Source organism: Pseudophryne corroboree, chromosome 7 (assembly GCF_028390025.1).
Source record: "Pseudophryne corroboree isolate aPseCor3 chromosome 7, aPseCor3.hap2, whole genome shotgun sequence".
Lineage (NCBI taxonomy): Eukaryota > Metazoa > Chordata > Amphibia > Anura > Myobatrachidae > Pseudophryne > Pseudophryne corroboree.
The window spans coordinates 7,427,861-7,451,085 of record NC_086450.1 but is presented as its reverse complement, the minus strand read 5'-3'; the positions used below and the strand labels follow the sequence as shown (position 1 = coordinate 7,451,085).

The following is a 23,225-nucleotide window of genomic DNA, read 5'->3' as shown; positions in this document are numbered from 1 at the left end:
TGAATGTGTGTGCGTATACAGTCTATAGATTGTAAGCTTGCGAGCAGGGCCCTCCTACCTCTATGACTGTCTGTTATCACCCAGTTTTGTTTTATCATTGTGTCCAATTGTAAAGCGCAATGGAATTTGCTGCGCTATATAAGAAACTGTTAATAAATAAAAATAAGATTTTAAACCTACCGGTAAATCTTTTTCTCCTAGTCCGTAGAGGATGCTGGGGACTCCGTAAGGACCATGGGGTATAGACGGGCTCCGCAGGAGACATGGGCTCTATAAAGAACTTTAGAATGGGTGTGCACTGGCTCCTCCCTCTATGCCCCTCCTCCAGACCTCAGTTATAGAAACTGTGCCCAGAGGAGACGGACAGTACGAGGAAAGGATTTTTGTTAATCTAAGGGCAAGATTCATACCAGCCCACACCAATCACACCGTATAACCTGGAATATACGCAACCAGTTAACAGTATGAACAAAACAGTATCAGTCAAAGACCGATCTCAACTGTAACATAACCCTTATGTAAGCAACAACTATATACAAGTCTTGCAGATTTAGTCCGCACTGGGACGGGCGCCCAGCATCCTCTACGGACTAGGAGAAAAAGATTTAACGGTAGGTTTAAAATCTTATTTTCTCTTACGTCCTAGTGGATGCTGGGGACTCCGTAAGGACCATTGGGATTATACCAAAGCTCCAAAACGGGCGGGAGAGTGCGGATGACTCTGCAGCACCGATTGAGCAAACATGAGGTCCTCATCAGCCAGGGTATCAAACTTGTAGAATTTTGCAAAAGTGCTTGAACCCGACCAAGTAGCCGCTCGGCAAAGCTGTAATGCCGAGACGCCTCGGGCAGCCGCCCACAAAGAGCCCACCCTCCTAGTGGAATGGGCCTTTACCGAATTTGGTAACGGCAATCCAGCCGTAGAATGAGCCTGCTGAATCGTGTTACAGATCCAGCGAGCAATAGTCTGCTTAGAAGCAGGAGCGCCAACCTTGTTGGCTGCATACAGGACAAACAGTGCCTCTGTTTTCCTAACCCGAGCCGTCCTGGCTACATAAATTTTTAAGGCCCTGTCTACATCCAGGGACTTGGAATCCTCCAAGTCACCCGTAACCACAGGCACCACAATAGGTTGGTTCATATGAAATGAAGAAACCACCTTAGGCAAATATTGAGGACGAGACCTCAACTCTGCTCTATCCACATGGAAAATCAAATAGGGGCTCTTGTGGGACAAGGCCGCCAACTCGGACACCCGCCTTGCAGATGCCAAGGCCAACAACATGACCACCTTCCAAGTGAGAAATTTTAATTCAACCGTTTGAAGAGGTTCAAACCAGTGAGACTTCAGGAACCGTAACACCACATTAAGGTCCCATGGTGCCACTGGTGGCACAAAAGGAGGCTGGATGTGTAGCACTCCCTTTACAAAAGTCTGGACTTCTGGGAGAGAAGCCAATTCCTTCTGGAAGAATATAGATAGGCCCGAAATCTGTACCTTAATGGAGCCTAACTTTAGGCCCATATCCACTCCTGTCTGTAGAAAGTGGAGAAAACGGCCCAAGTGGAAAGCTTCCGTAGGAGCATTCTTGGCTTCACACCAAGATACATACTTCCTCCAGATACGGTGATAATGTTTCGCCGTCACCTCCTTCCTAGCCTTTATCAGAGTAGGGATGTCCTCCTACGGAATACCTTTCTCAGCTAGGATTCGGCGTTCAACCGCCATGCCGTCAAACGTAACCGCGGTAAGTCTTGGAACACGCAGGTCCCCTGCTGCAACAGGTCCTCCCTGAGAGGAAGAGGCCACGGATCTTCTGCGAGCATCTCCTGAAGATCTGAATACCAGGCCCTTCGAGGCCAATCTGGAACAATGAGTATTGTCTGCACTCTTTTTCTTCTTATGATTCTCAATATTTTTGAGATGAGAGGAAGAGGAGGGAACACATAGACCGACTGAAACACCCATGGTGTCACCAGGGCATCCACCGCTACTGCCTGAGGGTCCCTTGACCTGGCACAATACCTCCGAAGCTTCTTGTTGAGGCGTGACGACATCATGTCTATTTGAGGAAGTCCCCAAAGACTTGTTATCTCTGCAAAAACTTCTTGATGAAGACCCCACTCTCCTGGGTGGAGAATGTGTCTGCTGAGGAAGTCTGCTTCCCAGTTGTCCACTCCCGTAATGAATACTGTTGACAGAGCGCTTACGTGATTTTCTGCCCAGCGTAGAATCCTGGTGGCCTCCGCCATTGCCACTCTGCTCCTTGTCCCGCCTTGGCGGTTTACATGAGCCACGGCTGTGACGTTGTCTGATTGAATCAGGACCGGTAAATCGCGAAGAAGATTCTCCGCTTGTCGTAGGCCGTTGTATATGGCCCTTAATTACAGTATGTTGATGTGTAGACAAGCCTCCTGGCTTGACCATAGTCCCTGAAAATTCCTTCCTTGTGTGACTGCTCCCCATCCTCGGAGGCTCGCGTCCGTGGTCACCAGAACCCAGTCCTGAATGCCGAACCTGCGACCCTCTAGAAGGTGAGCACTCTGTAAGCCACCACAGGAGAGACACCCTGGCCCTGGGGGACAGGGTTATTTTCTGATGTATTTGAAGATGGGACCCGGACTACTTGCCCAGAAGGTCCCACTGAAAAGTCCTCGCATGAAACCTGTCGAAGGGGATTGCCTCGTAGGTCACCACCATTTACCCCAGTACTCGAGTGCATTGATGGACTGACACTCTTTTCGGTTTTAACAGGTCTCGGACCATGTTCTGGAGTTCCTGGGCTTTTTCCATCGGGAGAAAAACCCTCTTTTGTTCTGTGTCCAGAATCATGCCTAAGAAAGACAGTCGAGTCGTTGGAACTAACTGTGACTTTGGTAGATTTAGAATCCAGCCATGCTGCTGCAGCACTCTCAGGGACACGCTTTTCTGCAACTGTTCCTTTGATCTCGCTTTTATGAGGAGATCGTCCAAGTACGGGATAATTGTGACTCCTTGCCTGCGCAGGAGCACCATCATTTCCGCCATTACCTTGGTGAAAACCCTCGGGGCCGTGGAAAGCCCAAACGGCAACGTCTGAAACTGGTAATGACAGTCCTGTACAGCGAATCTCAGGTACTCCTGATGAGAGGGATATATGGGGACATGAAGGTAAGCATCCTTTATGTCTAGCGACACCATAAAATCCCCCCCTTCCAGGCTGGAGATTACTGCCCTGAGCGATTCCATCTTGAACTTGAACCTTTTTAAGTACAGGTTTAGGGATTTTAAATTTAGAATGGGTCTGACCGAGCCATCCGGTTTCGGGACCACAAACATGGTTGAATAGTACCCTTTTCCCTGTTGTATTAGGGGAACCTTGATTATCACTTGCTGTTGACACAGCTTTTGAATTGCAGCTAACACTATCTCCCTCTCTGGGGGAGAAGCTGGTAAAGCCGATTTGAAGAATCGGCGAGGAGGCACGTCTTCAAATTCCAGCTTGTAGCCCTGGGATACAATTTCCATCGCCCAAGGATCCACATCCGACTGAACCCAGACGTGGCTGAAGAGTCGAAGACGTGCCCCCACCGGCGCGGACTCCCTCAGTGGAGCACCAGCGTCATGCGGTGGATTTAGTAGAAGCCGGGGAGGACTTCTGCTCCTGGGAACTGGCCGTAGCAGGCATTCTTTTCCCTCTGCCCTTACCTCTGGTGAGGAAGGAAGAGCCCCTAACTCTTTTGGACCTATGAGACCGAAAGGACTGCATCTAATACTGTGGTGTTTTCTTTTGCTGTGGGGGAACATAAGGCAAAAAAGTAGATTTACCCGCGGTAGCTGTGGAAACCAGGTCCGTGAGACCTTCCCCAAATAAAACCTCACCCTTGTAAGGCAAAACTTCCATATGCTTCTTTGAGTCGGCATTGGCGGGTCCACAGTGCTCACCTAGCAGAGATCGCCATGGCGTTGGCCCTCGAACCTAGCAGCCCAACGTCTCTCTGAGCGTCTCTCATATATAAGACTGCGTCTTTAATGTGACCTAAGGTCAATAAAATGGTATCCCTATCTAGGGTATCAATATCAGCTGACAAGGTATCTGTCCAAGCTGCTACCGCACTACAAACCCAAGCCGATGCTATTGCCGGTCTGAGCAAAGCCCCCGTATGTGTATAAATCGATTTTAAAGTCGTTTTCTGTCTGCGATCAGCAAGATCCTTGAGGGCTGCCGTGTCTGGAGACGGTAGCGCCACCTTCTTGGATAAGCGCGTTAACGCCTTGTCCACCCTGGGCGAGGATTCCCACCGTACCCTGTCCTGTGCAGGGAAAGGATACGCCATAATAATTCTTTTGGGAATCTGCAGTTTTTTGTCTGGAGTTTCCCAAGCCTTTTCAAATAATGCGTTTAGCTCATGAGATGGGGGAAAGGTTACCTCAGGTTTCTCTTCCTTAAACATGCAGACCCTCGTGTCAGGGACAGAGGGGTCATCTGTGATATGCAAAACATCTTTTATTGCAATAATCATATAATGAATACTTTTGGCCACCCTTGGGTGTAACCTTGTATCATCGTAGTCGACACTGGAGTCAGAATTCGTGTCGGTATCAGTGTCTGCTATTTGGGATAGGGGACGTTTTTGAGACCCTGAAGGGCCCTGTGACACCGTCAAAGCCATTGATTGACTCCCTGTATTATCCCTGGACTCTGCTTTGTCCAATCTCTTATGTAATAAAGTCACATTTGCATTTAAAACATTCCACATGTCCAGCCAATCAGGTGTCGGCGTTGCCGACGGAGACACCACAAATCATCTGCTCCACCTCCTCCTTAGATGAGCCTTCCGCTTCAGACATGCCGACACACACGTACCGACACCCCCACACACACACGGATATATTTATATGGAGACAGTTCCCCAATAAGGCCCTTTGGAGAGACAGAGAGAGAGTATGCCAGCACACACCCAGCGCCAACTGACACCGGAAACAAAATTTCCAGATAAACAGCGCCCTTATATAATTATATATGTATATATATACACTCACTGTGCCTTACAAGTGACCCCCCCCCCCCCCCCCCTCTGTTTTGCCCTCTGTCACCGTGTTCAGCAGGGGAGAGTCCGGGGAGCCAGCTTCTGCAGTGTGCTGTGGAGAAAATGGCGCTGGTTAGTGCTGTGGGATCAAGCTCCGCCCCCTCAGCAGCGGGCTTCGGTCCCGCTTATATTTTCAATACTGGCGGGGGATTGTATATTCTACGGCCTCCGCAGCCTATATAACTATATTTGCCAGTCCTAGAGGTTTATTATTGCTGCCCAGGGCGCCCCCCCCCTGCGCCCTGCACCCATCAGTGCCTGCAGTGTGTGTTGATCTGAAGTCTTCTGCCGCCTTTGAAGTCTTCTTTCTTCTAATACTCACCCGGCTTCTATCTTCCGGCTCTGTGAGGAGGACGGCGGCCCGGCTCCGGGACAAACGGCGAGGGTGAGACCTGTGTTCCGACTCCCTCTGGAGCTAATGGTGTCCAGTAGCCTAAGAAGCAGAGCCTATCAGTTAAGTAGGACTGCTTCTCTCTCCTCAGTCCCACGATGCAGGGAGTCTGTTGCCAGCAGAGCTCCCTGAAAATAAAAAACCTAACAAAATTCTTTATTCAGAGAAACTCAGGAGAGCTCCCCTGTAATGCACCCTATCTCCTCTGGGCACAGGATCTAACTGAGGTCTGGAGGAGGGGCATAGAGGGAGGAGCCAGTGCACACCCATACTAAAGTTCTTTATAGTGCCCATGTCTCCTGCGGAGCCCGTCTATACCCCATGGTCCTTACGGAGTCCCCAGCATCCTCTAGGACGTAAGAGAAATAAATAATAAATGTGGTAGGGAATATAGATTGTAAGCTCCACTGGGACAGGGACCGATGTGAATGGTTAAATACTCTCTGTAAAGCGCTGCGGAATATGTGTGCGCTACATCAATAACTGGTATTTAATAAATAACAGTGGAATATTATTATAGGGATACAAAGCAGAAAGTCTCCTTCTTGGAATCATATTACAGATCTCCGTCGCCTTTGGCTATGTCTGAGCTTTGCCGGCACATTCAGAACTGTCTGGCACAATATTTGGCTTAGTGTACCACCAACTGAGCCGGATTACAGCTCGCTCGCACCCGTACAGATGGTGCAACCCACTGAGCGCACCAAAACACTGCACAGAATAATCGCCTTCATTATAGACCGAATGTTTCCTGCGGCGTTCTGCGAGACGGACATGCATTAGGGTTTTTTTTTTATTATTTTTAAAGCAATCACCTTTACACAAACTGCAATCGGATCCGCATCTCAAGTAACGTGCGACGGAGAATAAGGTCACAGCTCGTCATCAGTATACACCTATTGTCAGAGTCGGTTTAGTTTGTGTCCCCGGAGGGGGCGCTAGTGGGTCAGTGGAGGTAGGTGGAATGAAGTGAGGAGGCAGTATTGGGTTTCTGCGCATGTGCACAATGTAGATTTATTAATAACAGAAAGTCCAGATAATAATGCAGCAGAAAGTAAACAAACGAATGCAATGGAAATGACAATGGTAACGGCAATGGTAATGGCAATGATATAATATGGTTTGAAACTGAAAGTCTATGGCAGAGTTTGTAATGCAGAAATGGAACCAGAGTAATTAAAACGTGGAGCCAGCAGAGGTGGAATAATGGTAGCAAACCTGGTAGCAATGCAGGAGACTGGATGGTAATGTTCACTGTGCTGTTGGAAGTGCACAATCAGCATGCAGGCTGAATCACAGGTGAGATGACGGAATGCACCTGGAGAGAGAGTCTCTACTGCTGTAGGCTGGAGCACACTGCAGGTGTAGAAGGTGTGAAGCCAGAAAGGTATTGCTGGTGCTGGTACTTGTAGTTCCACGGAAGTAACAGGTACTGAAGAATATCCAGGAACACGGAGGATCAGGAGAATATCCAGGAACACGGAGGAACAGGAGAACAGGTCCAGACACACGGGTCGCAGGAGTGACACAAAGTTCAGGACAACCTCTGACTCACCCTGCAGCTCCTGATATACCCCCTGACCGGCAGGTATTGGCTGGAGTGAGACGAGGAGGTGCGGCCAAGCTCCGGATTGGCTGCCGCAGTTACACTGGGGAAAACTGTCATGGCGGCGCCCATGACGCGGCCCGGCTGGGACGCGGCGCGCCCACACGCCCGTTGACTCCAGGGATGCTCCCAGGCCTGAGATGGTATCCACGAGCAGGGCGACAGGTGACAGCAACATGCAGTGACCCCGGACGGAGTCCGCTCCGGCGGACAGACATAACAGCGGTAAGTCGATTCCTGACACCTATCAACTAACCTGCACAAATATGAATGAGTCCTGCAATTTACACACACAGAAGCAGCCGGTAGGTGGGCAGCACCAATAGGTATAATAAGAGTGCCTGACCTATGAGCCAGTACCACTCGTGTGACCCAACGCGTTTCATGTCAGCCATGTACGCCCACTTTACCTCCAACAGCGCGTTTTAGTTACATCAATTTATCTGTCATTCTTTAAATGCTTATCATCATGTGCTATCCGGATGACAGATCTACACTGTCTGTAGGTCCACACCATACGGTCAAAAGGTTGACGTGACAGTGGTAGGCACACACATGGTCGACATAAGTTTTTTTGTGGTAGCGCAGCGAGCCTGTGAGGGTCTATATAACCGGAGTCACATATCATGAAACATAAAAAAATAACAAAAAAACTTTAAAAACTTGTGTCAACATTTTGACTCTGTCGACCATATGGAGTCGACTTAATAGCGGTCTATTACTGTAGATCTTCTCTCCCTAGTGACGGACCTGTGTGCGGGCCGGCTGTCCCCGGTGAATGAGTAGATCCTGCGGCACTCCAGGGTGAATGACATGGATCGGCGCCCCCAGCACAGACGCAGCCCTCCGCTATAAGTAAGTACAGCACCAGGTCTCCAAACACAAATTCAGGGGCATATTCATCATTTTACTGATCTGGCACCCGATAATTAGCTGGTACTTTATTTCTCTCCAAGGCTTAGTACATAGACCCCTGTTCTGCACTATGCTGTGTCCCTGATCTCTGCCTTGTCTGTTATATTGTATAGAACTTTGTCACATTTGCGCATTTAGGGTGGTCTTCAGTATGCCGACCGTCGGGATCCCTGCGCACAGTATACCGGCGCTGAAATCCCGACAGCCGACATACCAACACTTTTTCTCCCTCGTGGGGGTCCACGCCCCCCCTGGAGGGAGAATAAAATAGCGTGGCGCGCGTAGCGCGCCACCGTGCCAGCAAGGGGCTCATTTGCGCTCGCCACGCTGTCGGTATACCGGCGGTCGGGCTCCCGGCGCCGGTATGCTGGTCGCCGGGAGCCCGGCCGCCGGCATACCATACTACACCTGCGCATTTATGCACCGTCAGCAGTTTACTTACTGGACCTTAATACTTTGTACAATATGCTCTGCATATCTACACTGTACAGCGCTGAGCAATTTTCCGGCACCATGCAAATGAACAATACTACTACTGGTGCACAGGGCGTGGAGACTGGCGCAGTAGGAGGAGACACAGCAAACCACGGCAGAATCATTAACCATGATTGGCTACAGACAATAGCGCCTCTGCACTTTGCGTCCTTCCATAGGAAACACTAAGTAGACGTAGTAATAAGTGATTTAAGTGACTTTTGGCAACTTCCCGATGACTTTCTGGTGACTGTAAAACAGAATGAGGACAGCTGTGCCCACAGTATACTCACAGCGTGCAACCGGAAATCACTACAGTGTGATCTGATCCCCAGCTGAACGTTTTCTTGTTACATGGTTATTGTACTTTCTGCCTCTAGCAATGGATTTGGCTTACACGCTTATACAGTGATCATTACATGCATCATACGTGTAGCTATAAAGGTATTATCACCGCTCATTAATACTTCATCAAACAGAAGGTATTACTGTCTTACCAAAAGCGCTGCGATGTACATCGCTAGCCAGCGTCACTGTGTGTATCAGTGTGTGTGTGTGTCTGCATCAGTGTGTGTGCATATTAGTATGATTATAAGTGTGTGTGTGTATCAGTTTGTGTGCATATTAGTATGATTATAAGTGTGTGTGTATCAGTGAGTGTGTGTCTGTATCAGTGTGTGTGCATATTAGTATGATTATAAGTGTGTGTGTGCATATTAGTATGATTATAAGTGTGTGTATCAGTTTGTGTGCATATTAGTATGATTATAAGTGTGTGTGTGCATATTAGTATGATTATAAGTGTGTGTGTGTATCAGTTTGTGTGCATATTAGTATGATTATAAGTATGTGTGTGTGTGTCTGGATCAGTTTGTGTGCATATTAGTATGATTATATGTGTGTGTGTGTGTGTGTGTGTGTGTGTGTGTGTGTGTGTGTGTGTGTGTGTGTGTCTGTATCAGTGTGTGTGCATATTAGAATGATTATAGGTGTGTGTAGCAGTATGAGTATCAGTGTGTCCAATGTCTGTGTAACGCATCATGGGAATCATTCTAGATGATATAAACACTTTAATGAGAAACACAGAAGCCAGAAAGCTAAACCAAGGTGTTTAAAGTAATGCAGATATTAATAACATTTCCTAAACTAGAGGAGTTATTTATTTCTGTACGTCAGACATGTCAGTATATCCTACGGATACCGGGCCTCTAACGGGTGGACAATAGCTAGATGTATAATAATGATAATGATTGGGGCTGCTCCAGTTACTCCGTCCCCATGTGACTGACTAGTGCCATGCATAGACAAGACTGGAAGCATTGTGGAACCCAGAGCACGGCATACGTGGCACTATGGCAGGGGGTATTGTGTAAACCAGAGCACGGCATACGTGGCACTATGGCAGGGGGTATTGTGTGAACCAGAGCACGGCATACGTGGCACTATGGCTGGGGGCATTGTGGGACCCAGAGCATGGCATACGTGGCACTATGGCTGGGGGCATTGTGGGACCCAGAGCATGGCATACGTGGCACTATGGCTGAAGGTATTGTGGGAACCAGAGCACGGCATACGTGGCACTATGGCGCAGTGCCGTAAATAGACATTTTAGCGCTGTGTGCAAGAAACAGCATCTGCGCCCCCCCCCGCCCCGCCCGCCATATCATATACAAAACAGGGCCAGTGCACACTATAGGCGTGCACCAAAAATATAGGGGCATGGCCACAAAATAATAGCAATTCATATTACACTGCACAGAAGTCGCCATTATTCAATTTATGCCGCACAGTAGCGTCACTTAAACACATTACACCAGGTAAAGCCCCTTTTACATATTGCCCTAGGTAGAGTCCCCTTTTATACAGCACAACAGACAGAGTCCCCTTTTACATACTGTGGCAGACAGAGCTCCCTTTTACACAGTACAGAGGACAGAGTCCCCTTTTACACAGTACAGAGGACAGAGTCCCCTTTTACACAGTACGGCAGGCAGAGCTCCCTTTTACACAGTACAGCAGGCAAAGTCCTCTTTTACACATTACGGCAGGCAGAGCTCCCTTTTACACAGTGCAGCAGACAGAGTCCCCTTTTACACAGTACAGAGTCCCATTTTACACATTACGGCAGGCAGAGCTCCCTTTTACACAGTACGGCAGGCAGAGTCTCCTTTTACATATTACGGCAGGCAGAGCTCCCTTTTACACAGTGCGGCAGATAGAGTCCCCTTTTACACATTACGGCAGGCAGAGCTCTCATTTACACAGTGCGGCAGACAGAGTCCCCTTTTACACATTACGGCAGGCAGAGCTCCCTTTTACACAGTGCAGCAGATAGAGTCCCCTTTTACACAGTACAGAGGACAGAGTCCCCTTTTACACATTACGGCAGGCAGAGCTCACTTTTACACAGTGCGGCAGACAGAGTCCCCTTTTACACATTATGGCAGGCAGAGCTCCCTTTTACACAGTGCGGCAGATAGAGCCCCCTTTTACACATTACGGCAGACAGAGCTCCCATTTACATAGTGCGACAGAGTCCCCTTTTACACATGATGGCAGGCAGAGCTCCCTTTTACACAGTGCAGTAGACAGAGCCCCCTTTTTACACATTACAACAGGCAGAGTCCTCTTTTACACAGTATGGCAGGCAGAGTCCTCTTTTACACAGTATGGCAGGCAGAGTCCCCTTTTACACAGTACAGAGGACAGAGTCCCCTTTTACACAGTACGGCAGGCAGAGCTCCCTTTTACACAGTACAGCAGGCAAAGTCCTCTTTTACACATTACGGCAGGCAGAGCTCCCTTTTACACAGTGCAGCAGACAGAGTCCCCTTTTACACAGTACAGAGGACAGAGTCCCATTTTACACATTACGGCAGGCAGAGCTCCCTTTTACACAGTACGGCAGGCAGAGTCTCCTTTTACATATTACGGCAGGCAGAGCTCCCTTTTACACAGTGCGGCAGAGTCCCCTTTTATACAGTACGACAGGCAGAGCTCCCTTTTACACAGTGCGGCAGGCAGAGTCCCCTTTTACACATTACGGCAGGCAGAGCTCCCTTTTACACAGTGCGGCAGACGGAGTCCCCTTTTACACATTACGGCAGGCAGAGCTCCCTTTTACACAGTACGGCAGGCAGAGTCCCCTTTTACACATTATGGCAGGCAGAGCTCCCTTTCACACAGTGCAGCAGAGTCCCCTTTTACACAGTACAGAGGACAGAGTCCCCTTTTACACATTACGGCAGGCAGATCTCCCTTTTACACAGTGCGGCAGATAAGAGTCCCCTTTTACAAATTACGGCAGGCAGAGCTGCCTTTTACACAGTGCGGCAGATAGAGTCCCCTTTTACACATTACGGCAGGCAGAGCTCCCTTTCACACAGTGCAGCAGAGTCCCCTTTTACACAGTACAGAGGACAGAGTCCCCTTTTACACATTACGGCAGGCAGAGCTCCCTTTTACACAGTGCAGCAGATAGAGTCCCCTTTTACACATTACGGCAGGCAGAGCTCCCTTTTACACAGTGCAGCAGAGTCCCCTTTTACACAGTACGACAGGCAGAGCTCCCTTTTACACAGTGCGGCAGGCAGAGTCCCCTTTTACACATTACGGCAGGCAGAGCTCCCTTTTACACAGTGCGGCAGACGGAGTCCCCTTTTACACATTACGGCAGGCAGAGCTCCCTTTTACACAGTGCAGCAGACAGAGTCCCCTTTTACACAGTATGGCAGGCAGAGTGCAGCCCAGACACCCCCACCCCTTCCACAGAGGTTATACTGACTTGTGGGCAAACATGCCCGCACCCCAGCATCCAACAACAGGCGCTTACAGTGCCGCCTGATCACCCCCTCCCCCTGATGGGAGATTAAACTGAGCCACGGACAATACTGCCTGATCCCCCCACCGCAGCCTCCGCTTCCGGAGTACACAGTGAGCCACGCAGACTATAATGCCCGATCCTCCAACCCCCCCTGCCACCACCTCCGGAGTACACAGTGAGCCACGCAGATTATAATGCCCGATCCTCCCCCCCCCCCCCCCCTGCTGCTGCCTCCGCTTCTGGAGTACACAGTGAGCCACGCAGACTATAATGCCCGATTCTCCCACCCGCCCTCTGCCGCAGCACAGTGAGCCACGTGGACTGCAATGCCCGATTCCCCTCCCCATCAACCCTGTTCGCCGGAGTTACATTTGGGTGCCGACAGCTCCCTTCCCTTCAGGACAGTGAGCCCACTGCTCAGTCCTATCCTGAAGGGAACTCACTGTCTCTGGTGGCGGGCAGGGGGATCGGGCATTATAGTCTGCGTGGCTCACTGTGTACTCCAGCGGCGGTAGCAGGGGTGGGGGGATCGGGCAGTATTGTTCGCGGCTCAGTTTAACCTCCCATCAGGGGCAGGGGGTGTCAGAGCTGCACTATAAGCTCCAGCAGTGGGGATGGGGTGAGATCGGGCATTGCTGCCTGCAGCTGCACAGCACACCGGAACTACGGGTGTTGCCAGCGGTACTACGCCCACAGTGCATATGTGCTGTGTGCAAGGCACCGCCGGCACACATCTAGTTATGGCTGGGGGTATTGTGGGAACCAGAGCACGGCAGATGTGGCACTATGGCTGGGGGCATTGTGGAACCCAGAGCACGGCAGATGTGGCACTATGGCTGGGGGTATTGTGGGAGCCAGAGCACGGCATACGTAGCACTATGGCTGGGGGTTCTGTGGGACCCAGAGCATGGCAGACGCGGCACTATGGCTGGGGGTATTGTGGGATGCATGGTACGGTAGATGTGGCACTAGGGCTGGGGGTATTGTGGGACCCAGAGCACGGCAGAAGTGGCACTATGGCTGGGGGTATTGTGGGACCCAGAGCACGGCAGACGTGGCACTATGGTTGGTGGTATTGTGGTACCCAGAGCACGGCAGATGTGGCACTATGGCCAGGGGTATTGTGGGACCCAAAGCACAGTAGACGTGGCACTATGGCTGGAAATATTGTGGGACCTGGAGCATGGCAGATGTGCTACTATGGCTGGGGGTATTGTGGGACCCAGAGCATGGCAGACGTGGCACTATGGCCGGTGGTATTGTGGGATGCAGGGTACGGCAGATGTGGCACCATGGCTGGAGTATTGTGGGACCCAGAGCACGGCAGACGTGGCACCATGGCTGGGGGTATTGTGGGACCCAGAGCACAGCAGACGTGGCACCATGGCTGGGGGTATTGAGGGACCCAGAGCACGGCAGAGGTTGCCCTATGGCTGGGGGTATTGTGGGAGCCAGAGCACGGCAGATGTGGCACTATGGCTGGGGGTATTGTGGGACCCAGAGCACGGCAGATGTGGCACTATGGCTGGGGGTATTGTGGGACCCAGAGCACGGCAGAGGTTGCCCTATGGCTGGGGGTATTGTGGGAGCCAGAGCACGGCAGATGTGGCACTATGGCTGGGGGTATTGTGGGACCCAGAGCACGGCAGATGTGGCACTATGGCTGGGGGTATTGTGGGACCCAGAGCACAGCAGACGTGGCACCATGGCTGGGGGTATTGTGGGACCCAGAGCACGGCAGAGGTTGCCCTATGGCTGGGGGTATTGTGGGAGCCAGAGCACGGCAGATGTGGCACTATGGCTGGGGGTATTGTGGGACCCAGAGCACGGCAGATGTGGCACTATGGCTGGGGGTATTGTGGGACCCAGAGCACGGCAGAGGTTGCCCTATGGCTGGGGGTATTGTGGGAGCCAGAGCACGGCAGATGTGGCACTATGGCTGGGGGTATTGTGGGACCCAGAGCACGGCAGATGTGGCACTATGGCTGGGGGTATTGTGGGACCCAGAGCACAGCAGACGTGGCACCATGGCTGGGGGTATTGTGGGACCCAGAGCACGGCAGAGGTTGCCCTATGGCTGGGGCTATTGTGAGAGCCAGAGCACGGCAGATGTGGCACTATGGCTGGCGGTATTGTGGGACCCAGAGCACGGCAGATGTGGCACTATGGCTGGGGGTATTGTGGGAGCCAGAGCACGGCAGATGTGGCACTATGGCTGGCGGTATTGTGGGACCCAGAGCACGGCAGATGTGGCACTATGGCTGGGGGTATTGTGGGACCCAGAGCACGGCAGATGTGGCACTATGGCTGGGGGTATTGTGGGACCCAGAGCACGGCAGATGTGGCACTATGGCTGGGGGTATTATGGGACTCAGAGCACAGCAGACGTGGCACCATGGCTGGGGGGTATTATAGGACACAGAGCACAGCAGACGTGGCACCATGGCTTGGGGGTATTGTAGGACCCAGAGCACAGCAGACGTGGCACCATGGCTGGGGGGTATTATGGGACTCAGAGCACAGCAGACGTGGCACCATGGCTTGGGAGTATTGTCGGACCCAGAGCACGGCATACGTGGCACCATTGCGTGGGCGTTATAGTAGGACCCAGAGCACAGAAGACGTGGCACCATGACTGGGGGGTATTGTAGGACCCAGAGCACAGCAGACGTGGCACCATGGCTGGGGGGTATTGTAGGACCCAGAGCACAGCAGACGTGGCACCATGGCTGGGGGGTATTATGGGACTCAGAGCACAGCAGACGTGGCACCATGGCTGGGGGGTATTATGGTACTCAGAGCACAGCAGACGTGGCACCATGGCTGGGGGGTATTATGGGACTCAGAGCACAGAAGACGTGGCACCATGGCTTGGGGGTATTATGGGACTCAGAGCACAGCAGACGTGGCACCATGGCTGGGGGGTATTATGGGACTCAGAGCACAGCAGACGTGGCACCATGGCTGGGGTAAGGCAATGGATGCCCTCTCATGTACGGGAAGTTTTACATCTAAATATACAAATGTTACAAGATGTCTTTTCAGATTGAATCAACCAGCAATTTAGCTTTAATGGTCCATTTAAAACCAATACAATTGCTCAATAGGGGCTATAGCACCATATGTGCCAGCCTGTGCCGTCCACCGAATGCATTGGCACATCTGCCCTACAGCAAAATCCCGAAAAATGGAATTCAAATAATTAAAATGCAAATATGCGCTACATCAAATCAGCGTGCGCTGCGCCGCTAGTCAGGAGGTTTTGGGCTTCATCCAAATAATAATTGCAGAAATAAAAGCTGCTTTCTGACACTTTGCTTTTGTTTTCATTACACCCTTTAACCACTTCATGACCGGATGGATTTCTCCGTTCTGAAATGATCACATACTGTAGAATACATAATATGACAGTGGCCACAAGTGATCGTATCTATGAGGCTGGTGTAATAAGTAAGGTAACCGGACGTCTCACGTGTGTCAAGTTCTCTATTTCATCCTAATTCCCCGCCAGGCCAGAGCAGGTAGACCGCCGCTTCCCCTCACGGCCATTACACCGCGCCTCATATCAGTCACACTGTGCCAACGTCAGGTGTAAAATGGCGGTGCTGGCGGACACATGGTCACACATTGAGGTGCGCAGTGTGATCAGATGTCTGTGTCTAAAGGGCACATCCGCAGCTGACACTCATCGCCAACTTGTCACAGTGTCCGGTGGTAACGTCATGTCCTGGAAACAGGTTTGGCGCACAGCCTTTGATAACGGCTGGACAGATGTTCAAGATGAGTAGCGATTCGACCGGCCAGGCACGTTCTCCACAGATGGCAATTTGTGCCGCACTGGGGTCTGATGCAGGAGGACGGACGCAGTTAGTGATATTGCCGATGACCTGAACATCTCAGTAGGTGCCGTGCACAACATCTGGGGTTACAGAAAGAAGTGCTCACACTGGTTACCGAAGCTCACACAACCAATAGGATGGGATTGTCTATCGTGCACTTAGAGATTAATTCAGACCTGATCGCAACAGCAATTTTTTTCTCTAATGGGCAAACCCATGCTGCACTGCAGGTGGGGCAGATGTAACATGTGCAGAGAAAGTTAGATTTGGATGGGGTGTGTTCAAACTGAAATGCAAATTCCAGTGTAAAAATAAAACAGCCAGTATTTACCCTGCACAGAAACACTATACCCCACCCAAATCTAACTCTCTCTGCACGTTACATCTGCCCCACCTGCAGTGCACATGGTTTTGCTCATTCGCTAACAAATTTGCTGCTGCGATCAGGTCTGAATTAGGCCCCTTGTTCAGAACCCCTGGAACACCACCTAATGATTAGTCACTTAGAAGTTTTTAATTAGCTTAATTTGGCTACCAACGATATAATGTCTGTGGTGAAATACTGCAAAGTTCAGAGTAATGGGTTAACTGATGTGGCACAGGTGTACGGGGGTGTGGCACAGGTGTATGGGGGTGTGGCACAGGTGTACGGGGGTGTGGCACAGGTGTATGGGGGTGCTGCACAGGTGTACGGGGGTGTGGCACAGGTGTACGGGGGTGTGGCACAGGTGTACGGGGGTGTGGCACAGGTGTACGGGGGTGTGGCACAGGTGAACGGGGGTGTGGCACAGGTGTACGGGGGTGTGGCACAGGCACAGGTGAACGGGGGTGTGGCACAGGTGTACGGGGGTGTGGCACAGGTGTACGGGGGTGTGGCACAGGTGTACGGGGGTGCTGCACAGGTGTACGGGGGTGTGGCACAGGTGTATGGGGGTGCTGCACAGGTGTACGGGGGTGTGGCACAGGTGTATGGGGGTGTGGCACAGGTGTATGGGGGTGTGGCACAGAGGGGAAGGAGGATTTTAGGCTTGCAGGTGGGAATTACAGGTGTTTTTAAATGACACAGGGCGGGATGTACTAAAGGAAAAATATGGTAAAAACCTGGTTTTCTGGGTTTTTACAGCATTCTCATATGTAGTAAGCCCCGGCTGCCCACTTACCGATGCGGAGGGTAATGCCAGCTTTTTCTGCCATTACCCTATAGAAGCCTATGGGCTACTTTACAAATCTGGCACCTAGCCGGCTAGCACCGCTTACTCCGCCCCCACTCACCTGTGTGCTGCCAGCGTCTCGGTGTGCTCCCGGATCCCCCAACCCCCTTCTCCCCCGCAACACAGCCAGCTGTCCATCATGCTGCAGGGAGGAGGAGGAGGAGCCCAGGACTCCAAGCAGACGCCACCACCAGAGGGTAGGAGGACACCCCCCGCACGCTGTCTCACCCGGCGTCGCAGACGTCGCAAGGGGCAGCTCTTATCACACCCAGGACTCAAGCCCACAACCTGCTGCATGCCAGCCAAACACCTCACCCACCGAGCCACTATATGAAGCTACCTGTACCCCATAAATAAATTACCAGCACCGTAATCGAGCAGAAGCTTTAAATAGTTAAAACTCTCCAGCTTGGAATTCTCTATTCATTGAGCTATCTGTCCTTGCAGAGAAAGCTAGGGAGTGTCCGACTGCAATGTCATAGACAACGGGTTTGAATCCTGAGCACATCAGCATCCACAAAATGTAATAAAGGACAGTGCGACTGAACAACAAAGAGATATAAAGTCAAGTCCATGAATGCTGTATAAGGATTAGTGACAAAAGATGGGGGGGTAGGAGACAGGGGCGGTCAGGAGATGCTGGGCTTCACAAAGGGGGGAAGCTGCAAGTGAAAGTAATTAGATAATTTATAATTGACAACTGTTGCCAACAGCGCCCCCTACCCTGCAGTGCTATGTGCAGAGCACACTCCGTACGCACGCTGATTCAGACCTGATCAATGCTGTGCGTTTTCGCACAGCGGGCAATCAGACACAAACTGCGTATGCACCACAATGCTACAAAGCGGATCGCCGGTCAGTGATGCGTTTGTGCGTAGGATCTATTTGTACGGGCGATCGCAAGGAGATTGACAGGAAGAAGGCATTTGTGGGTGGCAACTGACCGTTTTCTGGGAGTGGTTGGAAAAACGCAGGCGTGTCCAAGCGTTTGCTGGGCGGGTGTCTGACGTCAATTCCGGTCCTGGACAGGCTGAAGTGATCGCAGCGGCTGAGTGAGTCCTGGGCTGCGCAGAGACTGCACAAATCTGTTTGTACAGCTCTGCTACACATGGGATTGCACACTTGCACAGCTAAAATACACTCCCCCCGTAGGCGGCGACGTTCCGATCGCAGGGCTGCAAAAATCGCCTGCTAGCGAACAGGTCTGAGTTACCCCCCTAGTTACGGCCCTGCTAAGCTGTTCCTATCTCTGTGCTATGTGATTGCAGGCACAGCTTCCTTTATACTAAGCTAGAGCAAAGGGTCTGATTCAGGTTCGTAAGTAAAGCAAAGTTACTTTGTGTCTGGAACATACAGTGTCACGTTGCCATGCAAGGGGAGCAAATACATTTATATCATTTCTGTGCAGGGTAAATACTGGCTGCTTTTGCATGTAGCCCACACGTTAAGACAGCTTTATTTTTACACTGTAGTTTAGATTTCAGTTTGAACACACCCCACCCAAATCTAACTCTCTCTGCACATGTTACATCTGCCCCACCTGCAGTGCAGCATGGTTCTGCCTTGTTGCTTGCTTTTTTTGCTCTACTTACAAACATAAATCAGGCCCGATGTACATACCTGTAGTTGTGTTTTAAACAACCTCCGAGCCCACATTAATTTACCGTCCACCACAAGCTCGCCATAATTATGCGCACATGCGGCATCTGAGGACACGCACGTCTGGTGCTACTGTACGTGGCCACCCTGAGTGGATAATGAGGCAGAATGAATCCATGTCTGAGATATATGTTTAGAATGTGGTTTCTCTCAGAATTCCAGGAGTCCTGTGTACCGTGTGTGTGGCGCTGTTTCACGCAGCGGGTTTGGGTCTGTACTTATGCACATCACATAACCATTAAAACACCCACTGGAAAATGACAGATTGTTCTTTTATACAGATGTTGCACAAATATACAAAAATCTAACTTTATGTTTTGTTCCATTTACCATAAAGCGCTGGAAATGAGGTGATTAGGTTATCCCAATATACGCTGCGGCAGCACACAGGGGCTCCTGTAAAACTCCGTCCATTAACGGGATTAATATGGCTGTAAGAATTTTATCTTTGCACCGAGGGGAGGACCATCACCTAGCAGCGTTACCGAGCACAATCTGCTCAGCTACAAAAATCGCATGTAATGGCAGAAATAAAACCCGCAGCAATTACAAGAGAATCGCTGGACGGAGCAGACACAACGACCTCCATAAAATAGGCCATTAAACGGTTAATACGCTGAACATAAAAGCGGCAAAATCAATAATATACATTTCTGAGAAAAAAAAAGCAAAAAATCAGGTATAAACCAAAAATTCCGTACTGAGAAATGTTTGGCTCATCCCTAAGAGATAATCAATCATTAATTTATGTGATAGGACTGTTTGTTTTTGTTTTTTTGCATTTTTTTACATTTTTTATAGAACTTGCGGAACCTGTAAAACAGTATATACCTAGCCGGAAACATTGGGAGGAACTGATAAACGGCGGTTCTACCTATAAATCGCATGGTGTGCGGCTACGTCTGGGCGATACAAAATAAAAAGAGAATTCATAGTGTATACTATTGTATCACTGGGTAGTATATATTATACTCGCCTCATAGATGATGAAAACTAGCCGTGGACAATCTTGCACCGTACTCAGACGGTTGTTGCTCGGAGCAATGGTGAGCTGGGTGAAACCACTAGGTGTGAGCGACATCAGGGGATACGCGCTCAGAAAAGGATTAGACAAGCCAACAGCAGATAAAAACAAAAATTACAAAAATCAGACAACCCTGAAGAAGTAGTCAGGTGACCACGAAACGCGTTGCCTTCTTACAGCTTGAGTTTTAGAAGAGACCAACCTTCATTTGTTTCTAGATAGAGGTTTTTCTCCTTCTACTGCATTATACGTGCCCCTTTTTGTCATTTTTTTTTTTCAATTTTTTTTTTCACTTTGCCTAAATTTGTAATTTTAGCTCTGAGGAGCAACATTCGAAACCATTTATAAGATTAAACTATATTCCGCGTACTTTGGTATTAATTACAGGGGGCTCTCTATAGAGAGGGGTTATTAAAAGAGGATACAACAACTCCGATTTTTTTTCTTGTTTGCACCCAAGTACTGACGGACATTGGGCTGGAATTAATGGATGTCTGAAGCGCAGATTTCACCTAATAAAGGTGAGTACAATATCTCGCTGGTCCGTATTTATGACTAGGCCAAAAAACAACACACTGTGGCCTACGCAATTACATCATAAGTGACTTTTTGCGTGCAGGAACTCCTGGGGGTTTCTGTGGGTGAAGGCTGAGGAGGTGGTGGTAACGGTGGTGGGGTCAACACTTACACCAAGGAGGCAAAATTCTATATCCAGGACATATTTGGACCGAGAAACAGCATCCTCAGCAAAGGGGACTCCTGATGTGCACTCAATGTACACTCACTTGTAGCTCCTGATGGCTCACACGGCACACAATGGGGAGTGTAAGCTACGCAGGGGGCGATATCGCTATCATTCACCCTATTTCCATAATCTGATATATACAGAAAGTAAATGATACATACACGGAGAGATTGTGGATTAATATGTCCTACCTGGGTAGCGATGCATACTGACGCTCTATCCCATCATAGCTAAGATTGCGGCCTCCTCCCGGGGATCGCGCTGGTGCCTGCAAATAAGAAGAGAACACACTGAATAAACACATAGCGGATCATGTACCGTTACACACAATTCCTGTCAGAAATGAATGGATAATAATCTGGGAGCAGCACTGGGAGCGACAGAAGGATGATTCTATACAGACGTACACTTTCTACCCCTTTACAAAAACAAATAGGAATATTCAGCCAATCAGAAGCGCCTGCTGATCGTAATCGCCATCAATGCGTATTTGCAGCAGTGGTCAAGCCAGCGGTGACTTCAGAGAGGAGACGGCCTGTGCGCAGGTTTCTCTAGCCGGCAGCGCTCTTGACTCTAGGCACTAAGGTCATTAGGGGACCCCAGCGATGTCTAAGAGTCTAGTGCGCATGTGCAGGTCTCCGGGAAAATGGCACGGCGGCCATATTCCCGCTGATTTTTCTACTGTACATGCGTGAACCACCGGGAAAATGGCTGTCTCCATTCTGTGGGAGTGCTGAGGCCCGTGTCTGCATCCTTCAATGCAGAGTTACTGGCCTTAGCAGCAGAGATGAAACAGCCATTGTGAGTAACCTCAGGGTCAGGTGGAGGATGCTGCCACAGACAGTCGCGATGGTCTGCAGACGCAGCGCTCGGATCTGCAATGCCGGCCGCAGCCGTCTTTAGCCTTCACGCGCCTCCTGCGGCATTCACGTATTTTTGCTGTGCTTATAGCATCCCTAAACCAGTCCCAGAATCTACATATGTCTAGATATGCGAGCCTCTTCTATGGGAACATATATGTGTATTTGATGAGGGGGAAAGAGACACACAGGTATAACTGTACACTAGACCCAGAATCTCCGAAAATCCGGTAAGTAACGATACCCGGGGGCCTAGCTTCACAGACGCCAACCTACGCAGATGGCGGGAAACGTGCAATAAATTAGCAATAAGCACAAACCACACTACTCAGCGCCATCATACGGCGTATACTCTAACATTTTATCTTCTCATTTGTTTTCCAGTGAAAGAAAAGGATTTATCACCTCGGCTCCAGAACTGGCTGAGGCCGGGTGAGAGATCCACCATCAGGCGCGCGCCAATTACTGCCCACGTCCTAATGCACTATCCGGGTTACAGCACAAATCTCTCTGACTTTGGAGAATGGAAAATCGCGATGCCTGCGGCCTTATTGTCCAATGGCTGGCGCAGCCCCCACGTATAAGGCGAGGATGCTTCTCTATATCCTCAGATAATACTAAAAGCTAAGACAGAGGAGTCGGGGTGAAAGCACTTCAGCTATTAACACTCAGCCGGAACACTAGAGCCGCACTCCAGTTTGTTTTCCAAGGAGTAACCTTCGCTGGCGGAGGCATAAAGCACTATGAAAAGCCTCACGCAGGGAGGGCAAGCAGCGCGGCTGCAGATGCTTTTAGGCCACTTTTAGCTCTCTTCCCGCTTTCACCTGCGCAACGAGGGCCCGGGCTTTGAGTGCCTAGTTAAAAGGACGCTATTAGTCGCTTTCCCCCCCTCTCTCTGTCTCAGTAAAAGCAGAAGTCTCACTGAGGCAATTTCTGTGTCCCCTGCATTAAGAAATGTCCCTGTGTCTTGGCATCGCTGTAACCAGCGGCTTTTGTCAGGGAATACGCTATAAGAGCTCTTAGTCGCCTCCCTGTCCCCGGAATAAAGCCCCGGCCTCAATCAGCGCAGTATATGGAAGGTGCATTAAGACATAAGTACTCAAAGGTAACTGATTTTTTTCCCCCTCTTCCTAAAGCCGCATTCCTAATTGACAATAAACCTAAGAGCTTTTCCTCATGTGGGCACGAAAGACGGACAGCGGTGGGGTCCAGAGTGGATGTGGGCGTTTCACGTGTTACCTTGGGCCCAGGATACAAAATGCAGCTTTCGCCGAGTGTAAAACCTACTAAATAAATCAACAAAAAAGTCAGAAAAATAAATTCTACCGCCATTAGAGGAAAAGTTACTTTGTGTTTTATCGCGGGGGCAACAGTGGCGGAAATTTGTTCTCAAAGTTTTTGCAATGTACATAATGAACTACTAAGGTACATGTAAAGGACTGTTACAGTGACACGTACTCTGACAGGAATCTGCCATGTCTGACGCACTATAAGATACCGTTCTAGTTTATATTCCTGCTGTGTCGTCTGATGTGCATGGGATAAACGCCTCACCGACTGTAATATCACATCATCTTCCGTTATCTTCATCGGGGAACAGTAGGCAAC

The 23,225-nt window shown here is 50.0% G+C and overlaps 1 protein-coding gene across 2 annotated transcripts in view; it reads right to left on the bottom strand.

Moving 5' to 3' along the window:
- Positions 1-23,225, bottom strand: part of PARD3B (par-3 family cell polarity regulator beta) — a 1,283,796-nt gene that overhangs the window by 156,367 nt on the left and 1,104,204 nt on the right. For both annotated transcript variants that reach the window (XM_063932652.1, XM_063932653.1), the window contains one exon: positions 20,949-21,025. In XM_063932652.1, the coding sequence (XP_063788722.1) occupies positions 20,949-21,025 (77 nt within the window). The remainder of the gene's footprint in view (positions 1-20,948; positions 21,026-23,225) is intronic.